Source organism: Myodes glareolus, chromosome 7, assembly GCF_982192425.1.
Source record: "Myodes glareolus chromosome 7, mMyoGla1.1, whole genome shotgun sequence".
NCBI classification, from domain to species: Eukaryota; Metazoa; Chordata; class Mammalia; order Rodentia; family Cricetidae; genus Myodes; species Myodes glareolus.
The window spans coordinates 15286732-15313637 of record NC_142032.1 but is presented as its reverse complement, the minus strand read 5'-3'; the positions used below and the strand labels follow the sequence as shown (position 1 = coordinate 15313637).

General features: G+C 47.9%; 1 protein-coding gene across 10 annotated transcripts in view; it reads left to right on the top strand.

The window, feature by feature from the left end:
* The window catches only part of Wbp1l (WW domain binding protein 1 like), a 61626-nt gene that overhangs the window by 13951 nt on the left and 20769 nt on the right, over positions 1 to 26906 (top strand). Inside the window, exon 1 of one of the 10 annotated variants that reach the window (XM_048439030.3) lies at positions 7483 to 7623. The exons of 3 other annotated variants lie outside the window; for them this stretch is intronic. In XM_048439030.3, the coding sequence (XP_048294987.1) occupies positions 7591 to 7623 (33 nt within the window). In that variant the 5' untranslated portion in view covers positions 7483 to 7590. Of the gene's footprint in view, positions 1 to 7482; positions 7624 to 8110; positions 8345 to 8412; positions 8564 to 9178; positions 9416 to 20093; positions 20148 to 26906 lie in introns of those variants that run through there. 6 more of the 10 variants (XM_048439033.3, XM_085694055.2, XM_048439031.3 and 3 more) reach the window with 6 other exon arrangements.

The following is a 26906-nucleotide window of genomic DNA, read 5'->3' as shown; positions in this document are numbered from 1 at the left end:
TCTATCTATCTATCTATCTATCTACCTACCTACCTACCTATCTACCTGTTTATTTATTTTTCTTTTTTTCAAGACAGGGTATCTCTGTTAGCCTTGGCTGTCCTGGAATTCACTTTGCAGACCAGGCTGGCCTTGAACTCATAAAGATTTGCCTGCTTCTGCCTCCCAAGTGCTGGGGTCAAAGGCCTGCGCCACCACCGCCTGGTTATTTTTATCTTGCCCAAAGTTGACATAAAAATGAAAGGAGTCGGCTTTGGTGGAGCCTGGGCTCCCCATCTGGGTGTGAACCACACGGTCGATGTGACCCCCCCCTTGTTTCTGTCACAGTCCTCTTATTGTTGTCCCCTTCAGTGCTGGAGTTGGACCCGACTGCCTCGAGCCTCACATACACTAGGCCAGCACTGCATCCCTGAGCGGCATCCTTGGCCCTTTTATTCCAGTGTGGGTTAGGAGACGTGAGAAGTGTCTACTGACAGCCTGCTGGTTTCCATTGCTGGCCTCTCCAGTTAGACTTGAACTGTTTACAAGGAAAAACACCCACATTTTGGCACAAAACGTCCTTCATGAAGCTCAGGGTGCAGCTCCTGGGAGAGTCTGTCCATTGTCAGTGATGCCTAGTATCAGTGTGAGCTTCCCAAGCTCTGGACCCAGCATAGTGGATGCTCCTCCCTGGAGGGAATGCCAGCAGGACTTTCTTGTTGGGTGGCAGAAGTGGAAACTGTTGCCAATGAGTTTTGGCTCCTGCAACTTTGACTTCTCTTCCGTCTTTTAAAACACTGAGATTAAAGCCAGGCTGGTAGCCAGTGCCTATAATCCCAGCATTAGTGGGAGGCTGAGGCAGTAGGATCACTGAAGGGCATCCTGAGCTACATAGTGAATTCCAGGTCGGCCTGGGCTACAAAGTGAGACCCCCTCTCAGCAAATCCACATCAGCTGACAATCCACCAAGGCTGAAGCACCGGTGTATCTTCTAGCTCCTCTAACACCTACACCTAGGACAAAGCCAGCTCCGAGGCCATATCGAAGGGAATATAACCAAAGCAGTGGAACACAGGCCTTGGACCCTGAGTGGGATGAGAGCCGTGGAGCTCCTGTCACGCTTTCCACACAGGAAGATGTACTGCTCCACGGGACTCCGGACATACCTGTGTGTCAGCCTCCAGCCTGCTGCCACGGTTTGATCTTCGTTGCTTTCCTTTTCTGGCTTTGTTTTTGTTTTTGTTTGAGACAGCCCTGGCTGGCCTAGACCTCATTGTGTTATGCCAGGCTGACCTCAGACTTGTGGTAATCCTCCTGCCTCTGCCTCCCTAGTACTGGGATTGCAAATGTGTTCCACCGTGCTTTGATTCTTCCCGCTTTTCATTCTTTCTCTGACATGCTCCATGCGTCCATGCTCGGCTCCGCCCCATGCTCATTTCCCCACACAAACCTGACGTATGATTTTGTAGCCACCTTTGTGCCTTTCTGTCCCTCAGTAGCCCTTAGGTTGATCTTTCTACCCAGCCCTTTTATTAATTATGCAGGGCCTGTGTTTGTTTCAGTGTGTGCTTGTCTTTGTCCCAAACCGGGTAACTAAACGTTCTGCTTGCTTTGGCAGCACACACACTAAAAATACCAATACCCCAGGACTAGACTGACTGACTTCATCACCTCCGTTCCTCTGGGTGACTGGAGGCAACCCCGAACATGAGATCACAAATGAGCCCGGGTGACAATGGTAATTAATATCAAAATACTATTTCTCTGTGTGTCAAAACCATTTGGGAGCCGCACAGGCCTGGGTGACATGCCAGTCCCGTCTCCTGAGAGGTGTGCATCCTTAAATGCTTATCTCATTTCACTCCGGCTTGGGTTTTTCTGTCACGGACGTAGGAACTCTGAATAGCTGCTGGAATCTTCCTTTTCTGAATGTCATCTGATGTGGAACAAGTGATTACATATTGCGGCCAAGGACTGCTTCCCCGGCCATCATCCCTGAAAAGCCCCAGAGGAGGAGAGCAATTCTGGGCTCTTCAGGATGCTCCGTGGAAGGAACAAGCTGAGTGACTCAGAACTCCTTGCGAGGGTGTACTTCTCTTGCCTCAGCAGGCCTGCTACGCGCCTGCCCTTGTCCAGCTTCCGGACAGAGATAAGCTCGGATTCTTGGTTCCTGGCAGCTGAGCAATCTCTGCATTACTGCTTGGCAGCAGTTCGTGAATATTTGTCTGGGGTTGGGATCTGACCCATGGCATTCCCCACGATAATTGCTTCAGGATCATTCCGTCAGTACATGGTTTTATCGCATTTGCCCCCTTAACTTTTATTGAGGCACATATTTTAAGTATTCCAACTTTTCCATGCCCATTTCAAAGTTTTAATTTTATTTTGAATTTTATGTATGTGGGAGTGTGTATGAGTGTAGTCTTCTCAGAGGCACCAGATACCCTGGAGCTGGAGTTTCAGACAGTTGTATACTGCTTGTTGTGGCTGCTGGGAATTGAACATGGGTCCTCTGGGAGAGAAGCCACTGCTCTTAACCACTGGGCCAACTCTCCAGCCACCTATGGTTTTCGATGGTCTTTGCTGCCCATGCTCCTGGAAATGAGGCTGCCTTGGGTCTGCAGAGCACCTGCAGGTGTCCTGTTCTGACAACACCATTCTTGCTTTACATTCCTTGACTGTAAAGTTGATACCCCCAGCCCTCAGCTCTCCTGTCTAACCTCAGTGGGTCACATGACCTGGGAACAGGGACAGTTCCGTAATGTGGAGACCAAGGCCCAGGAATGTCTCCAGCTCCGTCCCTGTATGGGCTCTGATATACTGAGAATAAACGAGACTCTTAGGAATCATTCTCAGTCCATGGCATTCACCGCCATCAGCTCCAGTGTGATCCACAAAGGGAATCGGCGGTACCGCCAGGCGATCTGTGCACATATCCGCGTGGCAGCCACCGAGCCCCACATCTGCTGATTGGAGTCTCCCCCGCCCTTGGTAACTCTGGTCTTCTGGTCTCTTGGCTCTTGTGTCATAAGGAACCCTTGGAACCAGAGCCTTCCTTCGCTGAAATCATGCCCTCCCTCAGCCAGCTGAATGCTACCCATTCCAGCTTCTGCCACCGCAGAGAGGTAGTCATCGTGGGCTTGGGGAGTTAAGGTGTTGCCGAGGTAGAGTTTCAGTGTTTGGCTCGTGGTTAGGATTGAACAAATAACTTGAGTGAAAAGTTACAGATGTACAGGTTGCTTTGGAAACACTGTCGAAAGCCTCAGGTGGACGACATGAAAGAGTGAAGCCGAGAATATGCATGTGCTGCAGTGTATTTTAAAATAGGACGCTAACCGGAACCCAGAGGGTAGCGTTGTTGGCAGTGCTGTTGTGGAGGGTTCTCTGGGGAGAGAGGGTAGAGTCAACAGAAGGCTGCCCCACACATGGCTCCAGGGTGGTGAGCAGTGGCTAGCTTACAGCATTCTGACAACGTAATCCTGCTTAATTCTAGGTTAGTGTGACTTCCTTTTTTAAGTTGGTAAATTCGGCGTTTAATTTAATTCTGCATTGACAGGAAGATGACGAAGATTACTTGAAGGAGGCCTTTATTTTTAGCTCATGGAGTCTGAGCCTGGATCACTTGGGATGAATCTTCCAGCTCCACCTCCAAGCTGGCAGCAGCGGCCCTCTCGCTTCTTAAATCCCAAAGCTGACTGGGTTGTGGCGGTGATATTTGTCACTAGGTTGTGATGATATTTCCAGGGCCTGGCTTAAAGTGAGCTCACCTTCCTGAGACTGCCTGAATTAGCTAGCTCCCCTTTTCTGTCTTCACCCCCGGATCTCATTGCTTAGGGAAGCTTAGTCACCGCGGGCTGAGGCGAGAAGTAGGTTAGTGTGAAGGATCGTCAGCACTTTCCTCAGAGCCTTTGCTGCTGGTCTCGCGATGACGCTGTGGGTAAAATGTTGCCTTGTGCTCAGAAACGTATAATCTTGCACAAAGATGAGCCCAGACAGCCACTGATTAGAAGCCCTGTCTGGAGTAGCGGCCACAGAGGGGTGGTTTGTGTGGAGGAAATCAGCCTGTGATACAACATTGATGTAGTTTTGACTTCTTCCCGAGTCACCATTGATGGATATGGTTTAGAAACGCAGGGGTCGGGTGTGTAGCTCAATTGGTAGAGAGCTTGCCTAGCGTACACGAAGTCTTGGGTTCTGTCCGCACCACCATATTATCCAGGTGTGGTGGTACATTCTTCTCTTTCTTCTTTCTTTTCTTTTTTTCTCTCCTTCCTTCCTTCCTTCCTTCCTTCCTTCCTTATTATATATATGAGCACTGGTGTTTTGCTATGGGTGTCAGGTTCCCTGGTGTAGTATGAGGGCCGGCTTGTTGGGGTTTCTGTCCAGCCCAGTACCCCAACAGCCGGCAAGCAACAAAGAAAATCACACACAGGACTCCATAAGGTTATAAACTGATTGGCCCATTAGGTCAGGCTTCTTGTTAACTCTTATACCATATATTACCCCATTATCCTTATCTATGTTAGCCACATGGGCTCAGTACCTTTCTCAGTGTGATAGCTTACATGTTGCCTCTTCGGTGGTCTGCACAGGAGTGGCTGAGAGAGCTTCTGTGTCCCAGAAAACTCCCAGTCTCTTTGCTCCACCCCTACTTCCTGTCTGGCTTTCCCGCCTATACTGCCTGCCTGGCCAATCAGTGTTTTATTAAAATATGATTGACAGAATACAGACAATTCTCCCACACCATTTCCCTCTTTTTTTTTTTAAACAAAAGAAAATACCCATAGTCCATTTGTTGGGAATGTGGGCGTAGTATTTCAGGCTACTTCCTGCTGGTTGGGGGCGCTGATGATCTTATGGGGACCTAAAGAAAATTTAGAGTTATAATCAAGTCCTGACTGGAGTATCCTGTGAGACCTGATCATCTCAGGCAGCGCCTTGAATCCGTTCTGTATGTAGAACTCAGACATCTGGGCCATCTGTTCCTACCAGAGATTGCTCAGGTGGTCTCCCTTGGCCAAAGATGAATTTTCTTAACTCTGAATAAATCCAGAGGCTCTCATTTTCTGTGGAAACACAAGCAAAATCTCTTCTCCAAAGTAACAAACCTTTTGACTTCAGTTTTGAAGCCAAGGTATTTTCAAAATGTCTATCTTGGATTAATTCTGTAGCATTTATAAACACAAGTCTTTTAGCAGTTGTTGTTCCTTCCTCAGCAATCAAACGATTTAAAGAGAGCATAATAGCATACAGTATGAAGATTCTCTGTGCATTTTCCATCTTTATGTGGCTTTATTTTAACCTCTATTTCTTTTATTTTTACTTTTACTTTTTGAGACAGGATCTTTGTATATCTTTGTCCTGGAATAACACTGTAGACCAGGCTGTCTTTGAACTCACAGAGATCCTCCTGTCTCTGCCTCCCCAGTGCTGGGATTAAAGGTGTATGCTACCACACCTTGAATTCACAGAGATCTGTCTCTGCCTCCCAGGCATTGGGATTAAAGGTGTGTGCTACCACACCTTGAAGTCACAGAGGTCAATCTACCTCTACCCCTTGAAGTCACAGAGGTCAATATGCTTCTACCTTCCGGGCATTGGGATTAAAGGTGTGTACCGCCATATGTAGTATGAGGGCCGGCTTGTTGGGGTTTCTGTCCAGCCCAGTACCCCAACAGCCGGCAATCAACAAAGAAAATCACACACAGGACTCCATAAGGTTATAAACTGATTGGCCCATTAGGTCAGGCTTCTTGTTAACTCTTATACCATATATTACCCCATTATCCTTATCTATGTTAGCCACATGGGCTCAGTACCTTTCTCAGTGTGATAGCTTACATGTTGCCTCTTCGGTGGTCTGCACAGGAGTGGCTGAGAGAGCTTCTGTGTCCCAGAAAACTCCCAGTCTCTTTGCTCCACCCCTACTTCCTGTCTGGCTTTCCCGCCTATACTGCCTGCCTGGCCAATCAGTGTTTTATTAAAATATGATTGACAGAATACAGACAATTCTCCCACACCACCCTGGAACCCGGAACAGAAATTACAGACAGTTGTGAGCTGCCATGTGGGTACTGGGAATTGAACATAGGTCCTCTGGAAGAGCAGTCAGTGATCTTAACCACTGAGCCATCTCTCCAGCCCTGACTCTTAATTCTAGAACCAGGAAGAGGGAGGCAGGACCATCAGAGGTGAGTGAGTTTGTGGCCAGTATGGGCCCTATGAGACCCTGTCTCTAAAGTGGGGGTCGAGAGGCAGAAAATGTGACCAGGAATTGATGGCTCAAGCCTGTAATCGCAGCACTTGGAGGGAGAGGCAGAGGATCAGGATATCCTTGACTCAATAGTGAGTTCAAAGCCAGCTTGGGTTACTTGATACCTGTCTCAATCCCTCACTCCCATCAAACAAAAAGAAATACAGAGTAATTCTGTAACCCGTCAAAGAGCGGTGTGGGAGTTATTTAATGGCCGTATTCCTGGCACTGAGAACAGTACCTGGCACACTGTGGGTAGTTAGTGGGTGTGGGATCGATAAACGGGGACATTCACATTGTGGCACCCTTTCCTGAGAACCCTAGGTGCCTGTCTGTCTTGTTAGGTCAGTACAGGCTAGAGAGACTCGAGACATAATTCCGCAGTTGGCTTGCCAAAGTGAAATTGTGTCTCACATGTTTTCTGGTTCCCAGTGGTTGCCGGGAAACAGGAGATGAGGGGAAGGGGTTGAAAACTGTCTCACTGGTCTTCAGTGACTTGTGGACTGAGCCTTGCTGTCCACTCTCATCTGTCTGGCAGTTTAGCCTGTGTGTGACAGCCTGTGTGTGAGAACATGGAACAGCCTGTGTGTGAGAACATGGAACAGCCTGTGTGTGAGAACATGGAACAGCCTGTGTGTGAGAACATGGAACAGACTATGTATCTTGGAGAATACAGTGTTTGCCCCAAAGTGGCTCTCTGGGCTCCAGACAACCATAGAGGCCCTCACTCTGTACATTGCCTTTTCTTCTTCTTTTCTTATAGCAGTGAGTTTGGGATTTGTTCTTACGTGAGCCTCATGTAATGGCTCAGCCTGCTTGTCTTATTCATTTTCCCGTCAGAAATGTCTTTGTGTCCTTGACCGTCAGCCATGACCTGCAGCAAGCACACTGTGTGACTGGCTGGAGTCTAATGATCAGGTACATGCGTGGCCCGCACTGTGCTTGGTGCTGTGTGTTGCTAATTTCTTGTCCTAGGTGGGAGTTCGAGATGGTAATTTGTGGACATCTTGGTTTATATGAGTATATCGCTGAGGGAAAACAATAGCAGAAGCTTCGACAAGAACTATGTGGACTCTTGAGTTGAGGGACATACAATTGATCTGCAGTCTAGGCTACTAAAAATTGACTTTGAACTTCAAAGTTCCCTTTGAAAACTGTGTAAGTCATTTCTGAGCTGGGGGTGTGGCGTAGCACAGTAGGAGAGCCCTTATCTAGGGAGGTCCTGCGTTCAGGCTCAGATCACACCCAGTAGAGTCACTTCTGCAAGCCCACACCCGAATCCGGACCTTGTGCTAGCGATGGTTCTGGTGTAGGACTCAGGTCTGGGGAACGCTCCCACGCGCTGCTTGCTGTTCAGGATGAGAGTTGGCTCGCCTCACCCACCAGGAAAGGTCAGATCAGGACGCTGACCCCAGCGTCTTTGTTTCCTGGGCAAAGCCGGCTGGTCTTCTCCGAAAAGGAAGCCCAGCAAATCTGAGGGAGCGAGCTTTTCTGAACCAAGAGTTGGTTTAAATATAGCTGATGTTCGTTATTGACAGCCTGGAGGGTGTGGCGGGACTTGTTGTACCCTTTGTAGGACGAGTGAGAAAAGATTTTGGCACCTGGATGTGCCCAGTTTGTTTATGAAATATAAACTCCCCTTATAGTGGGGGGCCCAAGGCAGCAGCCAGGTTTACCACCTAAGCAGGGAGAGATGCCCCTCGAGGCCCCCCTGCGCTTGCCCCTTCCCAGAGAGGGTGGGGACAGCCGTGAACTGTGCTCTTGTTTATTGAGCGCCACCCCAGAAGATTGGGGCGGGGTGGAACAGTTTCTGCAGAAGGACAGTAACCAGGCTTGAATTTCTTTCCTGAGGAGAAACAACACCCTGGGACCGAGTCCTTATGCAGAGAAGTGCAGTTCTCTCGAGTTTCCCAGACTTGGTTTATCTGCCAGCCGGGAGCTGGGTCAGAGCGGGGGAGCTAGCAGGCCCCCGCTCTAGGTTGGTCTTGGCATCACGGGTTTACTGCACATCCTCGGCAGCTGTCTGAAGTTTCTCCACTGTGCCTGAACTGATGTCATTTCCCCCTTGGCAGACGCCTGGGCTGTGCTGCGTCTGAGATATGTCACGAGAAGGTGGGGGTGGGTTGGGGCCAGGCGGGGGTTGGGGGGTTGGGAGAGCAGGCAGCCTGCTGGGTCCCAGAACTCTGTTTACTGTCTCTTCTTTGCTCTGAGAGCACTGAACCACCACAGGCCATGCTTACTCCAAGACCTTAACTTTGGAGAGCCCTTTGTTGCTAACGGTAGTGTGGACGATGCTCTTACAGGATGCCTTTCCTTTTGGGGCTTAGACAGGTAATTGACTGGTTCTACATGGATCACTGATTTGGCTGGGGACGGGAGGGAGGGTGGGTGGGAGCCATTGTTGCCCTGCTGTGTTGATTAGGGGGCATTTAGAAAGGATCTCAGTCCTGACAGGCCAGCTTTCACACAGCCTTCTTGCTGGTTGCTCACAGCCTCCAGAGCCATCATGTTCTTCACCCCAGTGTCCCCGGGGTGACCCTAGGGCTGTAGCCGTGAAGCTGCATGTGCTGCTTGGAGAGGAAACCGGTGAAGGGTGAGGGAAAGTGGGGCTCTTGCTCACCCCCCTTTCTTCCTTCTCCATTTTGATTTGGTGAGGTTGGAGAGACTTCTTCCCGGTCCACCGGTTCTGAAGGGACTGGGGGAGGGGTGAGCAGAGGCTCTGAGCCTCCCTTCATTGGGTGGCCCTGTGACTGAGGGACATCCTGGACACTTCAGGGGTGGGGTGGAAACTGTTTGTTTTGGCCTTGCTGGCTGATTTACAAGGCAAACAGACTCCTGTGGCAGAGGCTTGATTACTTTGTGGGCCACTGTTTGAAGTGGGGGGGGGGCGGGGGGCACTCAATTCCTGCTGGTGAATGTGGAATGAGAAAACAGTAACAAGGGACCAGCTGCTGTCCCCAGCATAGATACTGCTCCAAGTATTTGTTCCAGGGCTCTGGAGAGCCGGACACCCACACCCCCTCCTTGGTCTGAGAGGCTTGTCTGTATCGGAATGTGTGACTGTACCCAGCCGCAGGGCTGCCAGAGGGGACAGGCACACACACTGTCTACAACTTGTCCCTGGGGAAGCGAAGCCACTGGTGAGCTCAGGCCCCAGGTCCAGAGGGGAGCCTTGAGGGCAAGGTAAGTGGATCTTTAGGGGTTGCCCGGAGTTCTTTAAAGGTGGTTGTGGGCACAGGACGGCAGCAGGAGGTCCAGGAAGAGTCCTAGTGGGGACCCAGCATCAAACAAGACTGCGGGGGGGGGGGGGGGAGGAGTTGAACCAGACCAGTAACTCTTTTGCAGTGAACACTTGCAGGTAGAGATGTATGGGCAAAGGAGTATACGGCGTGACTTGTTGAGTCACACTGCAGCTTCCATGAAGAGATTTGTAATTGCTTCCCTTTTATAATTTTTTTCACATCTTACTTTCCTTTTTTCTCTTCAATTTTGTTTTATTCGGTGGGGGGGGGATGCAGAGGTTTAGGATGGATGTGAAGGGACAGGCAATGAATGGGATCAAGATATGTGATACGAAGACCAATAAAATAGAGCGGGTGGGGAAAGTACTGGAAACATTGTGTTACCATCCTCATTGAGCTACAGAGCAGACCTCTGATGCAGTTGGTGCAGTGACAGCCCCAGTGTTGTCCTCTGGTACAGTTGGTGCGGTGACGGACCCACTGTCGTCCTCTGGTACAGTTGGTGCAGTGACAGCCCCACTGTTGTCCTCTGATGCAGTTGGTGCAGTGACAGCCCCAGTGTCCTCTGATACAGTTGGTGTAGTGACAGCCCCAGTGTTGTCCTCTGATGCAGTTGGTGCAGTGACAGCCCCAGTGTTGTCCTCTGATGCAGTTGGTGCGGTGACGGACCCACTGTCGTCCTCTGATGCAGTTGGTGCAATGACAGCTCCATTGTTGTCCTCTGATGCAGTTGGTGCAATGACAGTCTTGTTGTGAGCACTTTCTCCTCTTCCTAAGAAAAGTTGCCTTTAGCCTGCACGCATGGTAAATTCTGGAGGGCACCTGATGAAACATCAGCTTCCAGCAGTTCTAGAAAATGATTGGATGAAAATCCCCTTCCCCTAGCAACTGGAGTACAGTAGAAAAAACAGGACTGGAAAGGCAAGGAGGTTTGCGCTCACTCCTCCATGACTGTGAACCCATCTTTGAGATGCAAATAATAATATTTTCTTAAAGAGGGTTTCACAAAAGAATGTGTATAAAACACTAGTACCTTGACTGGCATTCAGTAAGCACTGAACTCTGGTTGTGCATGCGTGTCTGCGTGTGCGAGGTTATGTGCACACATGTACGTGTGAGTGCAGTTGCTCCCACAGGCTGGAGACGTTGCATCCTGGAGGTGGAGGTACAGGTGGTTTTAGCCACCCATGATGGTTGCTAGCAATCAAATTCAGGTCCTTTATAAAAGCAGTGCATAGCCTTAACTGCTGAGCCATCTTTCTAGCCCTGCTCACTCATTATTAAAGGACACGTGACTGCTGTGGTACAGGAGCAAGAAGCTGCAGGTCCCTTTGCAGAAGTTGAATGAGTTCAGTGAACATGTGTTTCTGTCATTCAGCACCGTTGTGCTGACTTAGACTTGAGAAATCGTCTTTTCTTTTCTTTTCTTTTCTTTTCTTTTCTTTTCTTTTCTTTTCTTTCTTTCTTTCTTTCTTTTTTATTTTTTATTTTTAGTGAGGGGTGATTGTTCTCTCTGTAGCTTTACCTGACCTGGAACTTGCTTTGTATACCAGGCTGGCCTTGAACTCACACAGAGATCTGCCTGACTCTGCCTCCCAAGAACTGGGATTAAAGGTGTGCTCCACCCCCACCTGATGGCCGTTTCTTACTTTACCAAGATATTTTCATCTTATATATGGGGGTGGCCAGAAGTTGAAGAAGGCCTGTGTCCCAGAACCCCAGCTCAGCCGAGAGAATGAGATGGTGGCGAACATTGAATTAAAACCCTCCAAGCACCCTGAATGCCCAGCACCAGTTTTCCAGACTGGCTTCTGAACGGCCCTTCCCACTCTCAGCCCTGCATGCAGAAGGATTTGTAGCTTATGTAGTCTTGTTATTTCTAGCATTTCTTTACCTGACTGTCCTGTGTTGGGACCCTGTGCTGTCAGTCTTTGGCGGCAGGTGCTTCCTGTCTGCTGAGCTCCTGTTTACTGACAGTAGCCTGGTGCAAAGATCTGAAGATATAAGGTCCTCTCTTCCAGGGACCTTATACCTGGGACAGTTGTTTGTTATATGCCATATGTTATGAAAGCCCCCTGAAGTAATACTGGCTCAAATGTAGATTTTGTAGATTCCTGTGGGACCCAGGAATAGTATTGCTATTAAGTTGTCCCAGGTGTTTCTGGCTATACCCGAGAGATTCTGGCCTAGGGTTTAGTGACAAGACAGTGTGCTGGGACTGTAACAGAATGCCCAGGGGTACTGTTGAATCAGGCCAGTTGAGTGGACATGGTAGGCGTTCCTGAGATAGTCTCGGGTCTGAGCCTCAACGATGGATGAATCGCTTTCCAGACTGATCAGTTGAGATCTTTGCTTGTTCCTGCAGATGAGAAGAGAAATTGCCTTACCTCTGTGAATCCTGGGATTGAGATTACCTGTTGCAGCACAACCCCTAGGCTTACAGGCATCTATTTTTCATAGAGTAAGAGGGACCCAGTAGGGTCTTTCATCTAGATGGTTAGGTGGGTGGGTGAATAGATTAGATAGATAGATAGATAGATAGATAGACAGACAGACAGACAGACAGACAGTCAGATAGATAGATAGATGTAGTACGAAAGCCACTTGTTAGCTCCTGGCTGCTCAGCCAAAGAATAACTGTACAGAAACTGTATTCATTAAATCACTGCTTGGCCCGTTAGCTCTAGCTTCTTATTGGCTAACTCTTAACATCTTAACCTGTTTTTATTAATCTGTATATCGCCATGTGGCTGTGGCTTAATGGGCAAGGTTTGGTGTCTGCCTCAGGCGGGGCTTCATGGCTTCTCTCTGACCCTGCCTCTTTTCTCCCGGCATTCAGTTTAGTCTTCCCCGCCTAGTTCTATTCTACCCTATCATGGGCTCAAGACAGTTCCTTTATTAACCAGTGGTATTCACAGAATACAGAGGGGAATCCCACATCAGATAGAAAGATAGATAGATAGATAGATAGATAGATAGATAGATAGATAGATAGATAGATAGATAGATAGATAGAGTAGGTAAATAAGTATGGGGGTGAGAGAGAGAGAGAGAGAGAGAGAGAGAGAGAGAGAGAATGATATGACTTCAGTGTCTGTGAAGAACAAGGGACAAGGGAGCCACAGGATATATGAATTCTTTCATGCAAGGGATAGTGAAGATGGCCCACTAGAAGCTGCAGTATTGACCAGAGAACAGTCGTACAGTGTTTAGAGGAGCTGGGGTGTAGAAACTTCCTGGATATGCTGCCATGTACCAGATTTTAGACATGGCGCACAGCCACACTGTCTCTTTATTGTCTCTTGAGATCAGAAAACGGGTTTTCTGGGAGAGAAAATCTAGCGTGTCTTCGGGAAGTCAGAGTGCCGATTATTGGAGAACAGTATTGCAGCAGCAGGCACTCGGCCTGCAGGTAGGAGTGAGCGCTAGTTCACGGTTAAGGTACCAGGCGATGGCTTGGGAGACCCTTGGGATCAGCAGTCCATCTGAGGAGCGTGTGCAGATACAGTTCCAAGCACGTTATAGACACACAAAGAGCTATAAGTGCTCTCCTGGTCCCTAAGAGGTTCACAGCCTCAGCAAATGCTGCTTTACTTCTGTGGGAAAGGCCACTGTGCCTCAAATTGTCCATATCATGGTATGTGTGTGTGTGTATGTGTGTGTGTGTGTGTCCTCTAACACAGGATATAGATAGTGTCCAGTAGAACTGAAAAGAGGCCTTCAGACCTTCTTGGACTCTTTGCCCAGAAGAATCTTTGTCATGACAAGAGACCAACCCCTGGCCTAAGGGACTATTTGTAACCTTTTTGAACAGTTGAGATGGGGGTGGTGTCTTGCTTTATTGTCTTGAGCCCTTCATCCTCCCGTCTTGGCCTTTTTTGTAGCAGGACTATATGGGAGCCCATCACTGTACCCAGCCGCTGTTTGCATTGTTGAGTGACTGCCATCTTCATGCCCTTCTCGGTCCCATGCTGTGTGGACCAGACAGGCAGAGTGCTGACCTAGGTACTCTCTGGGTGTGGAAGTGAGTGAGCAGCCCGAGGGGCTGAGGAGCTGCCTCCCGGTGATAGCTTGGTGAAAGCTTAGAGCGATTGCCCCACACCTGCCTGGCTTTGGTGCCTGGCGTCATCAAAACGAAGCAAACCGAAGTGACCTGAGGGTGACACAAACTCTGCTGAGGCTGTGATGACTCCCAGGCCAGTCTGCAGGGTGAGAGCTCTGACTGGGAGGGAGGGGTAGATTGTCCCCCTGCGGCTTTGGGATGGCTGAATATTAGTCAACATTTGTTTGACCTCAGGATCACCACCCACATGTGACCGATCTTGTCTCTATTTTGCTGGGAGACTGGAAATCCAGAGGTCTGCGTTCCGGTTTATGTCTGGATTAGTATTAGTGACTCGTGCCCTTGTGCTCTGCCCTGCTCTGCGGAGGCCCAGGCTCTGTTCCTAGTCACCCTGACCCCTCTGAGCCTGGCCAGGTTCAGGGAAAATTCAGCGAGATCTAGCTGGGAAGGGGACTGGCCGTATATAACGTGGGTGCTTGTGCTGTCAGAGACTGAGCCAGGAACCTTATCCGGAGTGATTGTAAGAATCTTGCCTCAGCCAGGGGAACACCCTGGCTTTGTCCCTCCATGAGATGTGAGAAAGGCCTATTTTCCTGAGCCTGCCTACGTTTATGTTTGAAGCCATCTCTGCAGAAAGAGGCCACGTTTCTCAAGGAGCGTGGCTTGTTCTGTGACATCAGGACAGGACCTAGTGGACAAGGACCCTATCTGGTGACTTTTCCCCTGGGCGGAGTCAGAGGCAGCAGTCCCTTCCTCCAGTGATTGCTCTTGAGTTTGAACCACCCCCTTTTTCCTTGAAGAGGTCAATTTTAGTCCATGAAAACAGTAATTTGGCTATTTTAGAAACCTAATTTGGTTATATTTTAAAAATGTAAAATTCCTTGTCTTCCAAAAATTTCTTCTCATCTCTTAGCAGACTTCACTGGTTTTAATTCTCCGCCCCTACACCTCTTGCTGTTTGCTGCCAATCTGTAAGTGGACTGAAAGAACCCTGGATGTTGACCTGCCTTCATTTGTGTCCTCAGTAGCCATGGCTTTTTTGGCAGAATTCGAACTCTGGGCCTCACAGGTGGGGGGAGGGTACCTTCTGTTGCTGGGAATCAGTCCTTCAAGGTGGCTGCTGGGCACGTGATCCCAGAAGACTGGGGCAGGAGAATGGGAAGTTGGAAATTAACCTTGGCTATGTAGTAAACTAAAAGCCAGCCTGGGCTATATGACAATATCTCAAAAGAAAGAAAGAAAGTAAAGAAATAATGCCATATTTTTGTATTTCTTTAATCAGTGTTCTCTTCTACAATACGCATTGCATTATAGATTAATGTATATATTAATATATTGAAATGTATTACATATTGTACTTACAAATACGTAAGAGTAAGAACTATGTAGCCTTTGCAATTCTCTGTGTCCATTACAGGAGCTCTGCGCAGTGAATAAAAACATATTTAAGAATTAAAAGATAAATCCTGGTCAGTGACTTAATTCTAAGTCATTCGTTCAACTGCGAGAGAGGACTATCCCACGAGCCACATCGACTCCTGAAAGGCCGTTTGCTCTGCGGTGGCTGGAGTGTGGCGCACTGGCTTCCTTTCCTGGAAGTGCAGAGGGTTTACTAGACTGTGTTCCAGCTCAGGCTCTGCTTCCCGCTGACTTTCTGTTTATTATTGTTTGGCTCTTTTGCTCAACACTTGATTTCAGGAGCTCCCACTGAACTGTGACGCAAGGGCCCAGTCTTGGTTTCTGACAGTGCCTAACTTCTTAGTGTGTGTGGTTTTCAGTCAAGGGTTTGGAAATCCTGCCCACCCACCGACCACAAACACTCATGACATCCTACCCCTGAGCGTGGCTCCATGGCACAATAGGAAGGCCTGGGATAGACTGGGGCAGGCTCCAGCAGACATGGAATGCACAGCCGCCCCGCCACCTGACAGAGGTTCTGAAATTTTGGGCCAGGCCCAGATTGTGCTGGGTTCCTGTAAACCTGTCGTGATCAGGGAGCCAGCGACTCATTTCTTACCCATCTGGGAAATAAACTCACTGGGCTTTGAACCCTGGGAGGTTCTCTGCAGCCTGTTGCCTGAGGAACCAAGAGTATGGGGTCTGGGTGGGAACTGTGTGTGTGGATCTGGGTGGGGGTGCTGTCGGGGAGTGCCTTAGCTTCACAGTCCTCCGATCAGGACTTCCTTATGGGTTTTGGTAGAGTAGGCGCACCTGTGATGGTGACCTCAGTCCTACCCTGGAGTTCACAGAACAGGTCCATGAGCCGACAGAGCACAGTTATGTCACTTATGTAGAACGGCACTCTAAAACGGGGTAGTTTTAGTGTGGCCGTGGCGCACGCAGGTGGATCTCTTGAGTTCGAGGCCAGCTTGGTCTACAAAACAAGTTCTAGGACAGCCAGGGCAACACAGGGAAACCCTGTCTCGAAAACAAATAACAACAACAAACAACCCCCCCAAAAAGCAACAACAGTAACAACAAAACAGGAATAGTTTTGTATGTGTGGGACACCCACACAAACCCCTGTGGGCACCCGTGACATTTAGCAATGTCGAGATCCTGTTGACTGATTCTGGGCTCCTGGGTAATGACATGGAAATTCCTGGGGTAGACTCCTGACACCAGTCTGCTGCTGTTCTGAGGGAGTGGTGTCATGGGCCTTAAAGAGGAGGGCTCGCTGTGCAGCTAGGGCTGGCTTTGAACTCACAGCCTTCCTGCTACAGTCTTCCAGTGCAGGGATTGTAGGCCTGCATCATTGTGCCTAGGATGGCTGATGTAATAAAGGGAAGGCGAATGCACTTTTCCTTGCTTCCGAAGCCTGTGTTTATGACCTGCCCGAAGACTTGGAATCTTACATCTAATTGCCCCCTCAGTCAGCAGGGACCATATCTCATAGATATTTTCTGCCTGTGGGAAGGATATAATACCAAACCCTTCTGGACCTGAAATCTCACCTCTTGCTGTGTGTGATGTGAACATCAACCCCCAGCAGGGCCAGATCTCAGTCTTGCCCAGATAAGTCGCAGCTTACATGGCAGGCGGTAGTTGCTGTAAGAATAGACCGTGTCTCAAGCCATGTACCCCTTCAAGTTCATTGTAAACTGATTCGTAATGGACCCATCCTGTACCCTTTCCTAAACCATCTGAGGCTAGCCTGGCGGTAGTGGCACACACTTCTAATCCCAGCACTCGGGAGGCAGAGGCAGGCAGATCTCTGTGAGTTCAAGGCCAGCCTAGTCTACAAGTTCCAGAGCAGCCAGGGCTGCAAACTAACAAAAATCCAAGGCTATCTTAGCCTCTAAGCAGATTCTCTTTAGAGAATCCTTGTTTCTTTAAGTTTTTCAATCCTGGAGTCAGCCTCTGTGTCCCAAACCTTTTTCTTTCTTTCTTTCTTTCTTTCTTTCTTTCTTTCTCTCTCTCTCTCTCTCTCTTTCTTTCTTTCTTTCTTTCTTTCTTTCTTTCTTTTATCTCATATCTATTTTGGAGAGGCCATTTTTAATGTCACTCTTTGTAGGAGTAAGCAGTTACCTTGAACAATGTTGACCTTTTTGACGCATAAATCTTCAGCCCTGGATTGAAAGCCGACAGCTGCCTGAGTTGAGCTCTGGTGAGTCTCAGCTTCAAACAGGAGCCTCCGCTGTGGAATGAGGACAAAGATGGTACTAAATTGAGGGTCAGAGTTAAAATGAGGAATGACGCTTGGCTTGTGAGTGGTGGTGCTGGTTGGAGTGGTGGATCTCGTAGAATAAGTCACAGCATTCGTAGCTCAGGGGCCCCTGAAAACGGCACCTTTTCCTTTGAGGCAAAGAGATGGGTATTTTAGAGCAGAGAGAGATGGCTCCTTGGTTAAGAGCCCTGACCACTCTTTCAGATGACCTGGGTGTGATTCCCAGCACCCACATAGTAACTTCAATTCCAGGGACTTCAACACCCTCTTCTGGCCTCCACAGGCACCAGGCATGCATGTGGTGCACAGACATACATGCAGGCAAGACACCCATGCACATAAAAATAAGGGAAGGAGGAAGGGGGAGGGGTTTTTTGTTTGACCAAGAGCCATTTTCAGGGTTCTATAAAGTCACTGATGAACTGGGTGATCTCAGGGTTGGGTCTCTCAGTTGGTGGCACTTTTGACCTTTTACAGGTGACAAGGGCAAGCTGACTAAGAGGTTTGAGGAGCTTGAGTGCCCCACACAAGTGTGAATTTTTATGTTATACATGTCACCATTTGGAGAAATGACACCAGGGGCTTTTCTGAGTCACAAGTCATTTAGGGGTGACGGGTGACAGAGGCGAGAGCGCCTCAGTAGTCATGCCCAGGTGAGACTCTGGTTCTAGCCCTCGCATACGTGTACACACACACACACACACACACACACACACACACACACTGAATTGTATTCATTTAGATTGTACTTGTGAAGGGGCAAGATGAACTTGACTGCTTGACCCTTTCTGCGTGTGTGGTGGGGATGCTCAGATGGCTGTAGGGGAGGAGGTCAGAGGCCAACCTTAAATCCTTTCTTGGGACTAGCCCACTGTGTTTCTTGAGACAGAGGGGGCTCACTGATTAGGCTCACTGGCCAGAAAGTCTCAGGATCTTCCCGTCTCTGCCTTCCTAGTGCTGGGGTCACAAGTGTGTGCCACAGTGTCCAGCTTTTCACGTGGGTTCTGAGTACTGAGCTCGGGTCCTCACGCTGGCGCTGTTAACGCTTTGCTGACTGAGTCGTCTTCCCAGTCCCCTCACTTTTTGAGGTAGGGTAGCTCAGACAAGCCTCAGACTCACAGGGGATGATCCTGAGATACCGCGCCTCCTGGGATTCTGAATGTTTGTCCCTGTGCCTGGCTTTGTGTTGTGCTAAGGACTGAGCCCAGGGCTTCATGCATGCTAAACGAGCACTTTACCAACCGAGCTACATCCCCAGCCCCAATCTTGAATGTTTAGGGATCTTTTCAGCAATAAAAATCGAAACATTAACTTTTTTGTTGATTTTTATTGTTGGTGGTAGTACTTTGTTTGTTTTACTTTTGTTTGTTTTTATTTTTTGTTTTGTTTCATTTTACTTTTTGATATGGGGTCTCACTGTATATGTAGCCTTGACTGTCCAGTCTGGCCTTTAACTCAGAGATCGACCTGCCTCTGCCTCCTGAATCCAAAATAAATATTTTACGATTTGCTTTCATTATTATTATTTATATGTATAAGTCTGTGATTGTGTACAGGTGCCCGTGGGGGCCACCAGAAGGTACTGCATTGGTTCCTATGAAACTGGGGTTTCTAGTGATTGTGAGCCACATGATGAGGGTGCTGGGAATTGAACCCTGATCCTTCTGGAAGAGCAGCCAGCACTCTTACCTGCCGAACCATCTCTCTAACCCCTGTGTTTCTGTTCTTGTATGGGTATTTTTTACTTTAAAATCTTGGTGCTCCCCACCCCCAAAACTTCTTTCCTTTCCTTCTTTAAATGAAAAATAGGGGCTGGGAAGGTGGCTCAGTCAGTAAAGTCCCCAGGCTGCTGTGTGAAAAGCTGGATCGGGCTGGAGAGATGGCTCAGCGATTAAGAGCACTGGTTGCTCTTCCAGAGGACCCAGGTTCTATTCCTAGCACCCACATGGCAGCTCACAACTCTAATTCCAGGGGATCAGACAACCTCCATTGACTGCTGCAGACTCTAGGCGCACATGTGTATGCATAGGCAAAACAACCCTATACATAAAATGAATATATATGATTTAAAAAGAAAAGGTAAAGTTACCTTGTGGGGTCAAAACTAGACAATGAACTGCTGCCTGCGGCCCTGCTTGCATACTGCCAGCAGCCCTGCCTCCAGCCTATTTATTTCAGCGTAATAAGGACTGAACCCCCAGAGGGGGTGGGGGGAACCTTACCTAATAGACTTTAAGAAAACCTTGGGGTGTGTTGCAGCTTCGGATTTTCAGTCTGGGATTTTCCTCTAGGGTCAGGTGACTCTTTGTGAGGATGTTGTCCAGGTTCCTAATAGCAACACAGGAAATGGATTTTAATCTCTCTGCTTGCTGCTCCGTTTGGGGGCTGTTTAATGAGGACCCAGTTATGATGTGGCTTCAGCAGTAGCAATATTGGCCAGGTGGGAGTGTGCCGAATGAATGTGTCATTTATTTTTAAAATGCATATTTATGATTTATTGTGTTTTTTACAGAATGGGACAGAGGGTAAATGATTTAATGTGCTCTGGTGGGTAACTTTTGGGCGTGTTTGGGATTCTAGAAAGAACATTAGCCCTCATCTGTTATGAAAAGTGTGGGCTGTTTGGTGGGTGCTTAGTGTACATCCAAGATAGCGGTCTCAAACTTGAATATATATGACATGCATAACCCAGGAGTGTTTTACTTACTTTTTTATAGTTTATTTAGTTTTTTAATTTTGTGTGTTTGTGTTCTGCCTGCATTTGTGTTTGGGCGTCACATATGGACCTTCTGTCCAATGAAGCTGGACAGAGAGCTGTGAGTTGCCGTGTGGGTACTGGAAATCACACCCAGGACTTCTTCAAGAGCAACAACTGCTCTTAGCAGTCAGGCCATCCCAAAAGAGATGTCAACTCGGCTGTGGCAGGATCTGAGGGTGAATCAGGTTGGCTTCTCATTTATTGAAAAAAGGACTTTCTACTCGAATTATACAATAGTTTAGCCAGAGGCAAGATTGAGAGCAGACTGGCTCAATGATTTAAGTACAAAAGTGGCCGTTAATTGATGGCGGCGTTTTTCCTGAAACGACGGTGTGAAGTTCAGCAAGCACCTCTGGGATCGGAGCCCTGCTGGAGCCGGACTCTGGCACTTATTTTCATATTTAAATATTTGTGTATGTATATGTATGTATGTATGTATGTTTTAAGACAATTTCATGTAGCCCAGGCTGGCCTCTAACTTGCTGTGTAGCTAAGGATGGCCTGGAACTCCTCACCCTCCTGCCTGTGCCACCATGCCTGTTTCAGGGAACGTTGTGGAAAAAATTTCAGCCAAGTGGTGGTGGCCCATATCCTTAATCCCAGCATTCAGGAAGTAGAGGTAGGCAGGTCTCTAAGTTTGAGGCCAGCCTGGTCTACAAAGTGAGTTCCAAGTACACAGAGAAACCCTGTCTCCAAAAACAAGGACAATTTTTAGTCACAGATCCCAGAGGTCCTCAGTCTGCATTAATCAATACCTGAGGGGAACCTGGGAGATCCCTGGTGCCCACACAAAGGCGTCACTGGTTTACCCACTAGGGGACTTTGTATCTAGAGAGCAGGACAGAGACCGTAGGGTAGAGCACTCATCAGACTGCAGCTGTGAGACCGAGTCTTCTCGGTGGACTCACTGCCTCTGTTCGGGGAGCTTCTCGCGTAGCTCAGGCTGTTTGGTCTTTGGGGAGATGCTGAATTCCGCCAAACAGCTCAAAGGTCCATGCCCTGTTCTCCAGTGCGCACACAAGGCTGAGACTGGGCTAACTTCCTGCAGTGCCTTAGTGTGTAACTGTCTCACTGTGGAAGAAAGGAAGGTGGACTGGTATGGAAGAATCAGCAGGCCAGGATCCCCTTGCTTATTCCTTCTACCTGTTCAGAGTGTCCCCCGAGTGTCCCTCTTCTCTTAGCTCTTTGTGTAGCCTCAAATTGCATCCTTCATGTTAGGGACGATAACACGGTCTTTACTTCATGGTTGTTAAAGATACAGGTAGCAGGGCATGGTGGTGCACATTTTTAATCCCAGCAATTTAGAGAGCAAGTGGGTTCCTGTGAGTTCAAGGCCAGCCTGGTCTACATAATGAGTTCTAGGACTATCGAGCAAGACTGTCTCAATTCACTGCCTCTTCCCCTCCTCCTCAAATCACACAAGGTAAGTCTTTATAGGTTTAGAAAATAGTTTTCTTTCTCTCTTTTCTTCCTTCCTTCCTTCCTTTTTTTTTTTTTTTTTTGTTTTTTGAGACAGAGTTTCTCTTTTGGATCCTGTCCTGGAACTAGCTCTTGTAGACCAGGCTGGCCTCGAACTCACAGAGATCTGCCTGTCCCTACTTCCCAAGTGCTGGAATTAAAGGTGTGCGCCACCACCGACTGACTGAGAATAATTTTCTTAAGCACCTATGGCTCTCTGAGGACCTAGAGAGGTGGCCCTGAAGGTCCTGCGTTGCCAGGATTTGGCACTCTTTTGTTTCACATCTGTCTTGTTGAGGAAGCTTTGTTCTTTGGTTTCAGTCCCTATATCAGGAGACCTCGTTGCCAGTGAGTCTGTTTCTAGAGGACATTCCTAGGTTCAAGAATGGAAGACAAAATTATTTTGTTGTATACTGTGTAGTTGAAAAGTAAATGTGAGAGTTTCAAAAATATTGTTGTCTTTAAAATCTCCATAACCTATGGGAGAAACTGCTCCGACACTCCTCTGAGCCTCGCCGGAGGGGTTGTGCAAAGCGTAGGAACCCTGCCCTCGGCCGGGCTCTCCCCGAGATTCCCTGCACCCACCCACACCAACCCTCTTTCTGGTCCTGAAACACCGTGTGCTACTGTACGCGCCCCTGCCTAGAGCAGTGTTCCCGATGCCCGTGTAAGCCTGTCTCCTCGTCCTTCAGAGCTCAGTTCTGATGTTGCCATCCCCTGAGCTTCCTGAATTCCACCTAAATCTCTGTCCTCTTTTGCTGTCACGTTATCCTTGTAAAACTTAATTACTCTTTAAATTTTACTTTTATTTGATAATGAGAGTGTATCTAAAATCTTCTTTATTCTGTAATTTCATAAAATGAATCTAGATATCTTCATTACCACCCCAAATTCCACATGTAACTGTTCTGGACTTGTTTTCAGTTGTCTCTGAATATGGCTCATCTTTCTTCCTGGGCATTTTGTTGTCTTCCATGTCCATGTTTTTTTCCAATTGAGAAAAGCATATTTTGCTGGGTAATTTCCTCAAATCTGCTCCCTAGTTTATTAATTCTCTATTTAACTTTGTTAAATCTCTGTTTAACCCATCTATTGAAGGATTATTATTATTATTAATTATATGTGGGATTAATTATATGTGGGTAGGAAGCCTGTGTGTAGAAGTCAGAGGTCAGCGTGCAGAAGTCTTGCCTCCTACCATGTGGGTCCCAGGGATGAACTGAGGTCTTTAGTCTTAGTGACAAGTGCCTTATCTGTTGACGTCACCTCAGCGGCCCTGCATTTTTACTGTCATAGATGGTTTTTCCAAATCAGTCTTTCTCTCTCTCTCTCTCTCTTTCTCTCTCTTTCTTCTCAATCACTCTTCCTTTTTTTCTTTTGGTTTTTGGTTTTTCAAGATAAAATTTCTATGTGTAACCCTGGCTATCCTGGAACCACTCTGTAGACCAAGCTGGCCTTGAATTTATAGAGCTCCACCTGCCTCTGCCTCCTAACTGCTGGGATTAAAGGTGTGCGCCACCACTGCCAGGCCTCACTCTTGCTCTTCCCAAAGACTTGGAGTGCTTTATGACTTTGCCTGGTGTACTTGCTCAGGGGCCCTTCTGATTTCTGTTTGTTTTTTTTTTTTTTATGATTCAGTGGATAAGAACATTTTTTTAAAATATTTATTTATTTATTTATTTATTTTGTATACAACATTCTGCCTCCATGTATGCCCACACGCCAGAGGAGGGCGCCAGATCTCATTACAAATGGCTGTGAGCCACCATGTACTTGCTGGGAATTGAACTCAGGACCTCTGGAAGAGCAGCTGGTGCTCTTAACCGCTGAGCCATCTCTCCAGCACCCACTTCTGATTTCTGTACCATTATTTTGTACTGCCAAAACAAGCATTGGTTGCCAGCTTTCCTTTGCTTGTATTCTTTTCTCATAGTTTATTTTTCCTTTTGGGCTTTAATTATTTGAAACTTCATCTTTGATTTGCATGTTCACTTGCCAATGCACAAATGTCCAAAGGTGTGCGTGCACAAATGTACAAGGATGTGCATGCCGTGTGTGTGTGTGTGTGTGTGTGTGTGTGTGTGCATGCACATGCACAAAGGCCAGAGGAGAGCCTTGGAAAGTCTTTGATGGCTGCAGAGCCTAGGGATCCACTTGTCCTGATTCCCAGCGCTGGGATTACAAGCGCAAACCCCTCGTACCTGCTGGGTCTCTGCTTTGCAGACTGCTCAAGGACTCATCTTGCATGTGCTTTTCCTGTTGAATCAGTTCCTTACACTCCTTCCCTTCTGTCCTTTTCCTAGATAGGGTCTTACCCTGTACCCCAGGCTAGTTTTTTATTCATGATAATCCTCCTGCCTCAGCTTGCTGAGTTCTGGAATTAGAGTTGTAAGCAACCACACCTGGCTGAAACCTACATACGTCTTCTCTGAGCACTCTATTATCATGAGTTCCTTTTCCTTCCAGCTGCTATGAGCCTATTATTTGATGAATTTTCCAAGTCCTGTTTGTGATGGATTGTGTTTTTATGAATTTTGTATTTTACTTGTAAACCCATCTTCAGTCTCCTTTGTGGGACTCCTTCCCGTGTGTCTTAGAGTTTCTGCTGCGATAAAATTCCATGACCAAAAGCAACTTGGAGAGGAAAGGGTTTACTTCAGCTCAGGGCTCCACATCACAGACCATCATGGAAGGAAGTTAGGGCAGGAATCTGGAGATGGGAGTTGATGCCGAAGTTGTGGAGGGATGCTGCTTCTTAGCTCGCTCCCGTGCCCTGCTCAACCCGCGTTCTTACACGTCCAGGACACCCAGCCCAGGGGTAGCAAAGCTCACAGTGAGCTGGCCGCATTAGTCATCAATTAAGAAAATGCACCACAGTTCGGGAGCAACATTTTCTGACTTGACTTCCAAAATGACTCTAGCTTATGTCAATTTGACATGAAGCTAGTCAGCACCATTGACCCCTTGTCATCTTGACACACAAACACATGACCATTCCACCAGAACCTTTATTTCTCATTTGTCCCCAGGATGGCATGTTAGTGTCATATTTAGAGTCACAGGGCTGGTACTGGCCTGGGAGCTCGGCTGTAGGGCTGGTACCGGCCTGGGAGCTCGGCTGTAGGGCCGGGTACTAGCCTGGGAGCTCGGCTGTAGGGCTGGTACTGGCCTGGGAGCTCGGCTGTAGGGCTGGTACTGGCCTGGGAGCTCGGCTGTAGGGCTGGTACTAGCCTGGGAGCTTGGCCGTGCAGTGCATCTGGAGTTAGTTCTCTTCCGCTGTGTGGGTCCTGGGGATTAACTCAGATTGGCAGGCTTGGCAGCAAGCACCTTCACCCACTAAGCCATCTTGCGAGCCCAGGGACACTTTCTTTCAGAGACGAGGTCTCACAATGTAGCCAGTCTCATGACTCCTCCCTCATGCTCTTGACTGCTGGGATTAGGCAAACAGCACCATGCTCGGCTTGGAAACCATTTTTATTGCATTTGTAGTTTAAAGATCTTCAGGCCGTGCAGGTAGTGCGAGTCCGACCTCATGTTGAGTTAGAGGAAACTGTCTCTGTCTCCATTCAGATCTTCATTCCCCCTTTGTCCTAACGGCTCCTCTATTTCTTCTGATCTCTATTTTCCCTTTGAGGGCTCTATCTTTTTGTGATTTGTTTAGACAGGGTCTTTCTCTGTAGCTTCACCTGTCCTGGAACATGTTACATAGAACATATTGGCCTTGAGAACATGGGTACACCTGCTCATGCCTCCCAAGTTCTGGGACTAAAGAAGTGTACCACCACACTCAGTGGATCCCATATTTATATGCTGGGTCTCAGTTCCACCTCCCTATTTCAGATTGACCCCAGATCATCAAACTAACTCACTTTGCAGGGCAACCGGAAAGGTCCAGCCTCAATTCTGAGCGTGGTTTCTAGTTTCCGTCTGTAATTTCTGGTTCCTGGAGCTCTTCCTTGTGGGCTCAGCATCTAATGAAAACGCTCCTACCGTGTAGCCAGTATTTCAGAGTAGACCTGTTACCTGCTGTCCTTGCTGTCCTGCTTGTGCCTCTGCCCACACATTGCCTGGCAGATTAGTAGTATGAGGGCACTTGGTGCATAGCTAAGTGATTTTGGGGTGCCGGGGAGAGCCAGAAGTGGGCACTCCCCTGCCATTCTCATGAGACAGCCAAGAGAACTAGTATACCGAATACTTCAGCATCCTATAAAGGATTTCAGTTTTCCTATTTTTCCCTCTTAACCTTTAAAACTTCAGTGTTTTCCTAAGATGTGAAGATGACGTTGGCATCAGCCAGTTGCTCCCAGGGTTTTGCAGCCCCATAAACTGGCAAATTAAAACCATGCCTAAAGAACCCTTACTGCCCAGTGGCACTGAGAAAGTTCTCATGTTGATTAAATTGACCTTTCCAGTGCTCAGCTAAGAATAGCAACTACGAGACGTGGAAACTGTTCAGAACACCATTAGCCCCACAGCTTCTGTCGCCACTAAAGAAATGAGATAATGTTTTGCTTATATACAACAGATGCACTGTTCAGCCTTTTCTCATTGTTAGAGTGTTCTCGCCGGTCCTGTGTTGGCTTCAATTGCTTTGTCTTTGTGCCCCTCTGTTTTGTTTGATATCTCTTGGAGCTGCTCACAGTGAGCCGTGGCAGGGCCGTACACATGGAAGAGAGATCGCTAGTTCACCACTGCCGTCCTTAAGGTGAAGAACTCAGCATAACAGCACTTTCTAAAAATGTGTGTGTGGGTTATGCCTGCATGCATGTCTGTGCACCATGTGTGTGCGGTGCCCTTGGAGGCCGGAGGGGACATTGGATCTCCTGGCACTGGAGTTACAGAAGGTTGTTAGCCATTATGTGGTGCTAGGAATTGAACCCCTGTCCTCCGGAGGAGCAGCCAGTGCTCTTGACCACAGAGCCATCTCTCCAGCCCCAAGAACACATAGGTTTTACAGTTCCTCTTTGATATGCTCTGCCTCGTACCTTTTCTTTTCTTTTCTTTCCTATGTGGACTTTTAGATGTCTTTCCAGGAAAGGGTAACTGCGGATTTTTCTTTCTTTCTCTTTCTTTCTTTCTTCCCCTCCCTCCCTCCCTCCTTTCTCTCTCCCTCCCTCCTCCTTCCTTCCTTTCTTCTTCTTTTTCTTTTTATTTTATGTGTATAGGTTTTCGCCTGAATGTATGTATGTGCACCATGTGCCTGCAGTATATGAGGAAGCTGAAAGTAACTTTAAAAATGTCAGTCTGTCTGTCTTCTCCCTGGGTTGTTAGGTCCTGGCTCACCTAACCTCCCTACTCCTCCAGCCATCTCCTAGCCAAAGAAGTTTGCTGAGAGCATTTTTATCCTGGAACATTCTTCTCGGGCCTTTCCTGTAGTTACACACTTTCTAATCATCCTTTCCGTCCCAAGTAAAGCTTACCTTCCTCCCAGAAGCCATCTAGACTGTCTTGATTTGCCTTCGCGTCTGCGTGCGCCATTGTTGTTA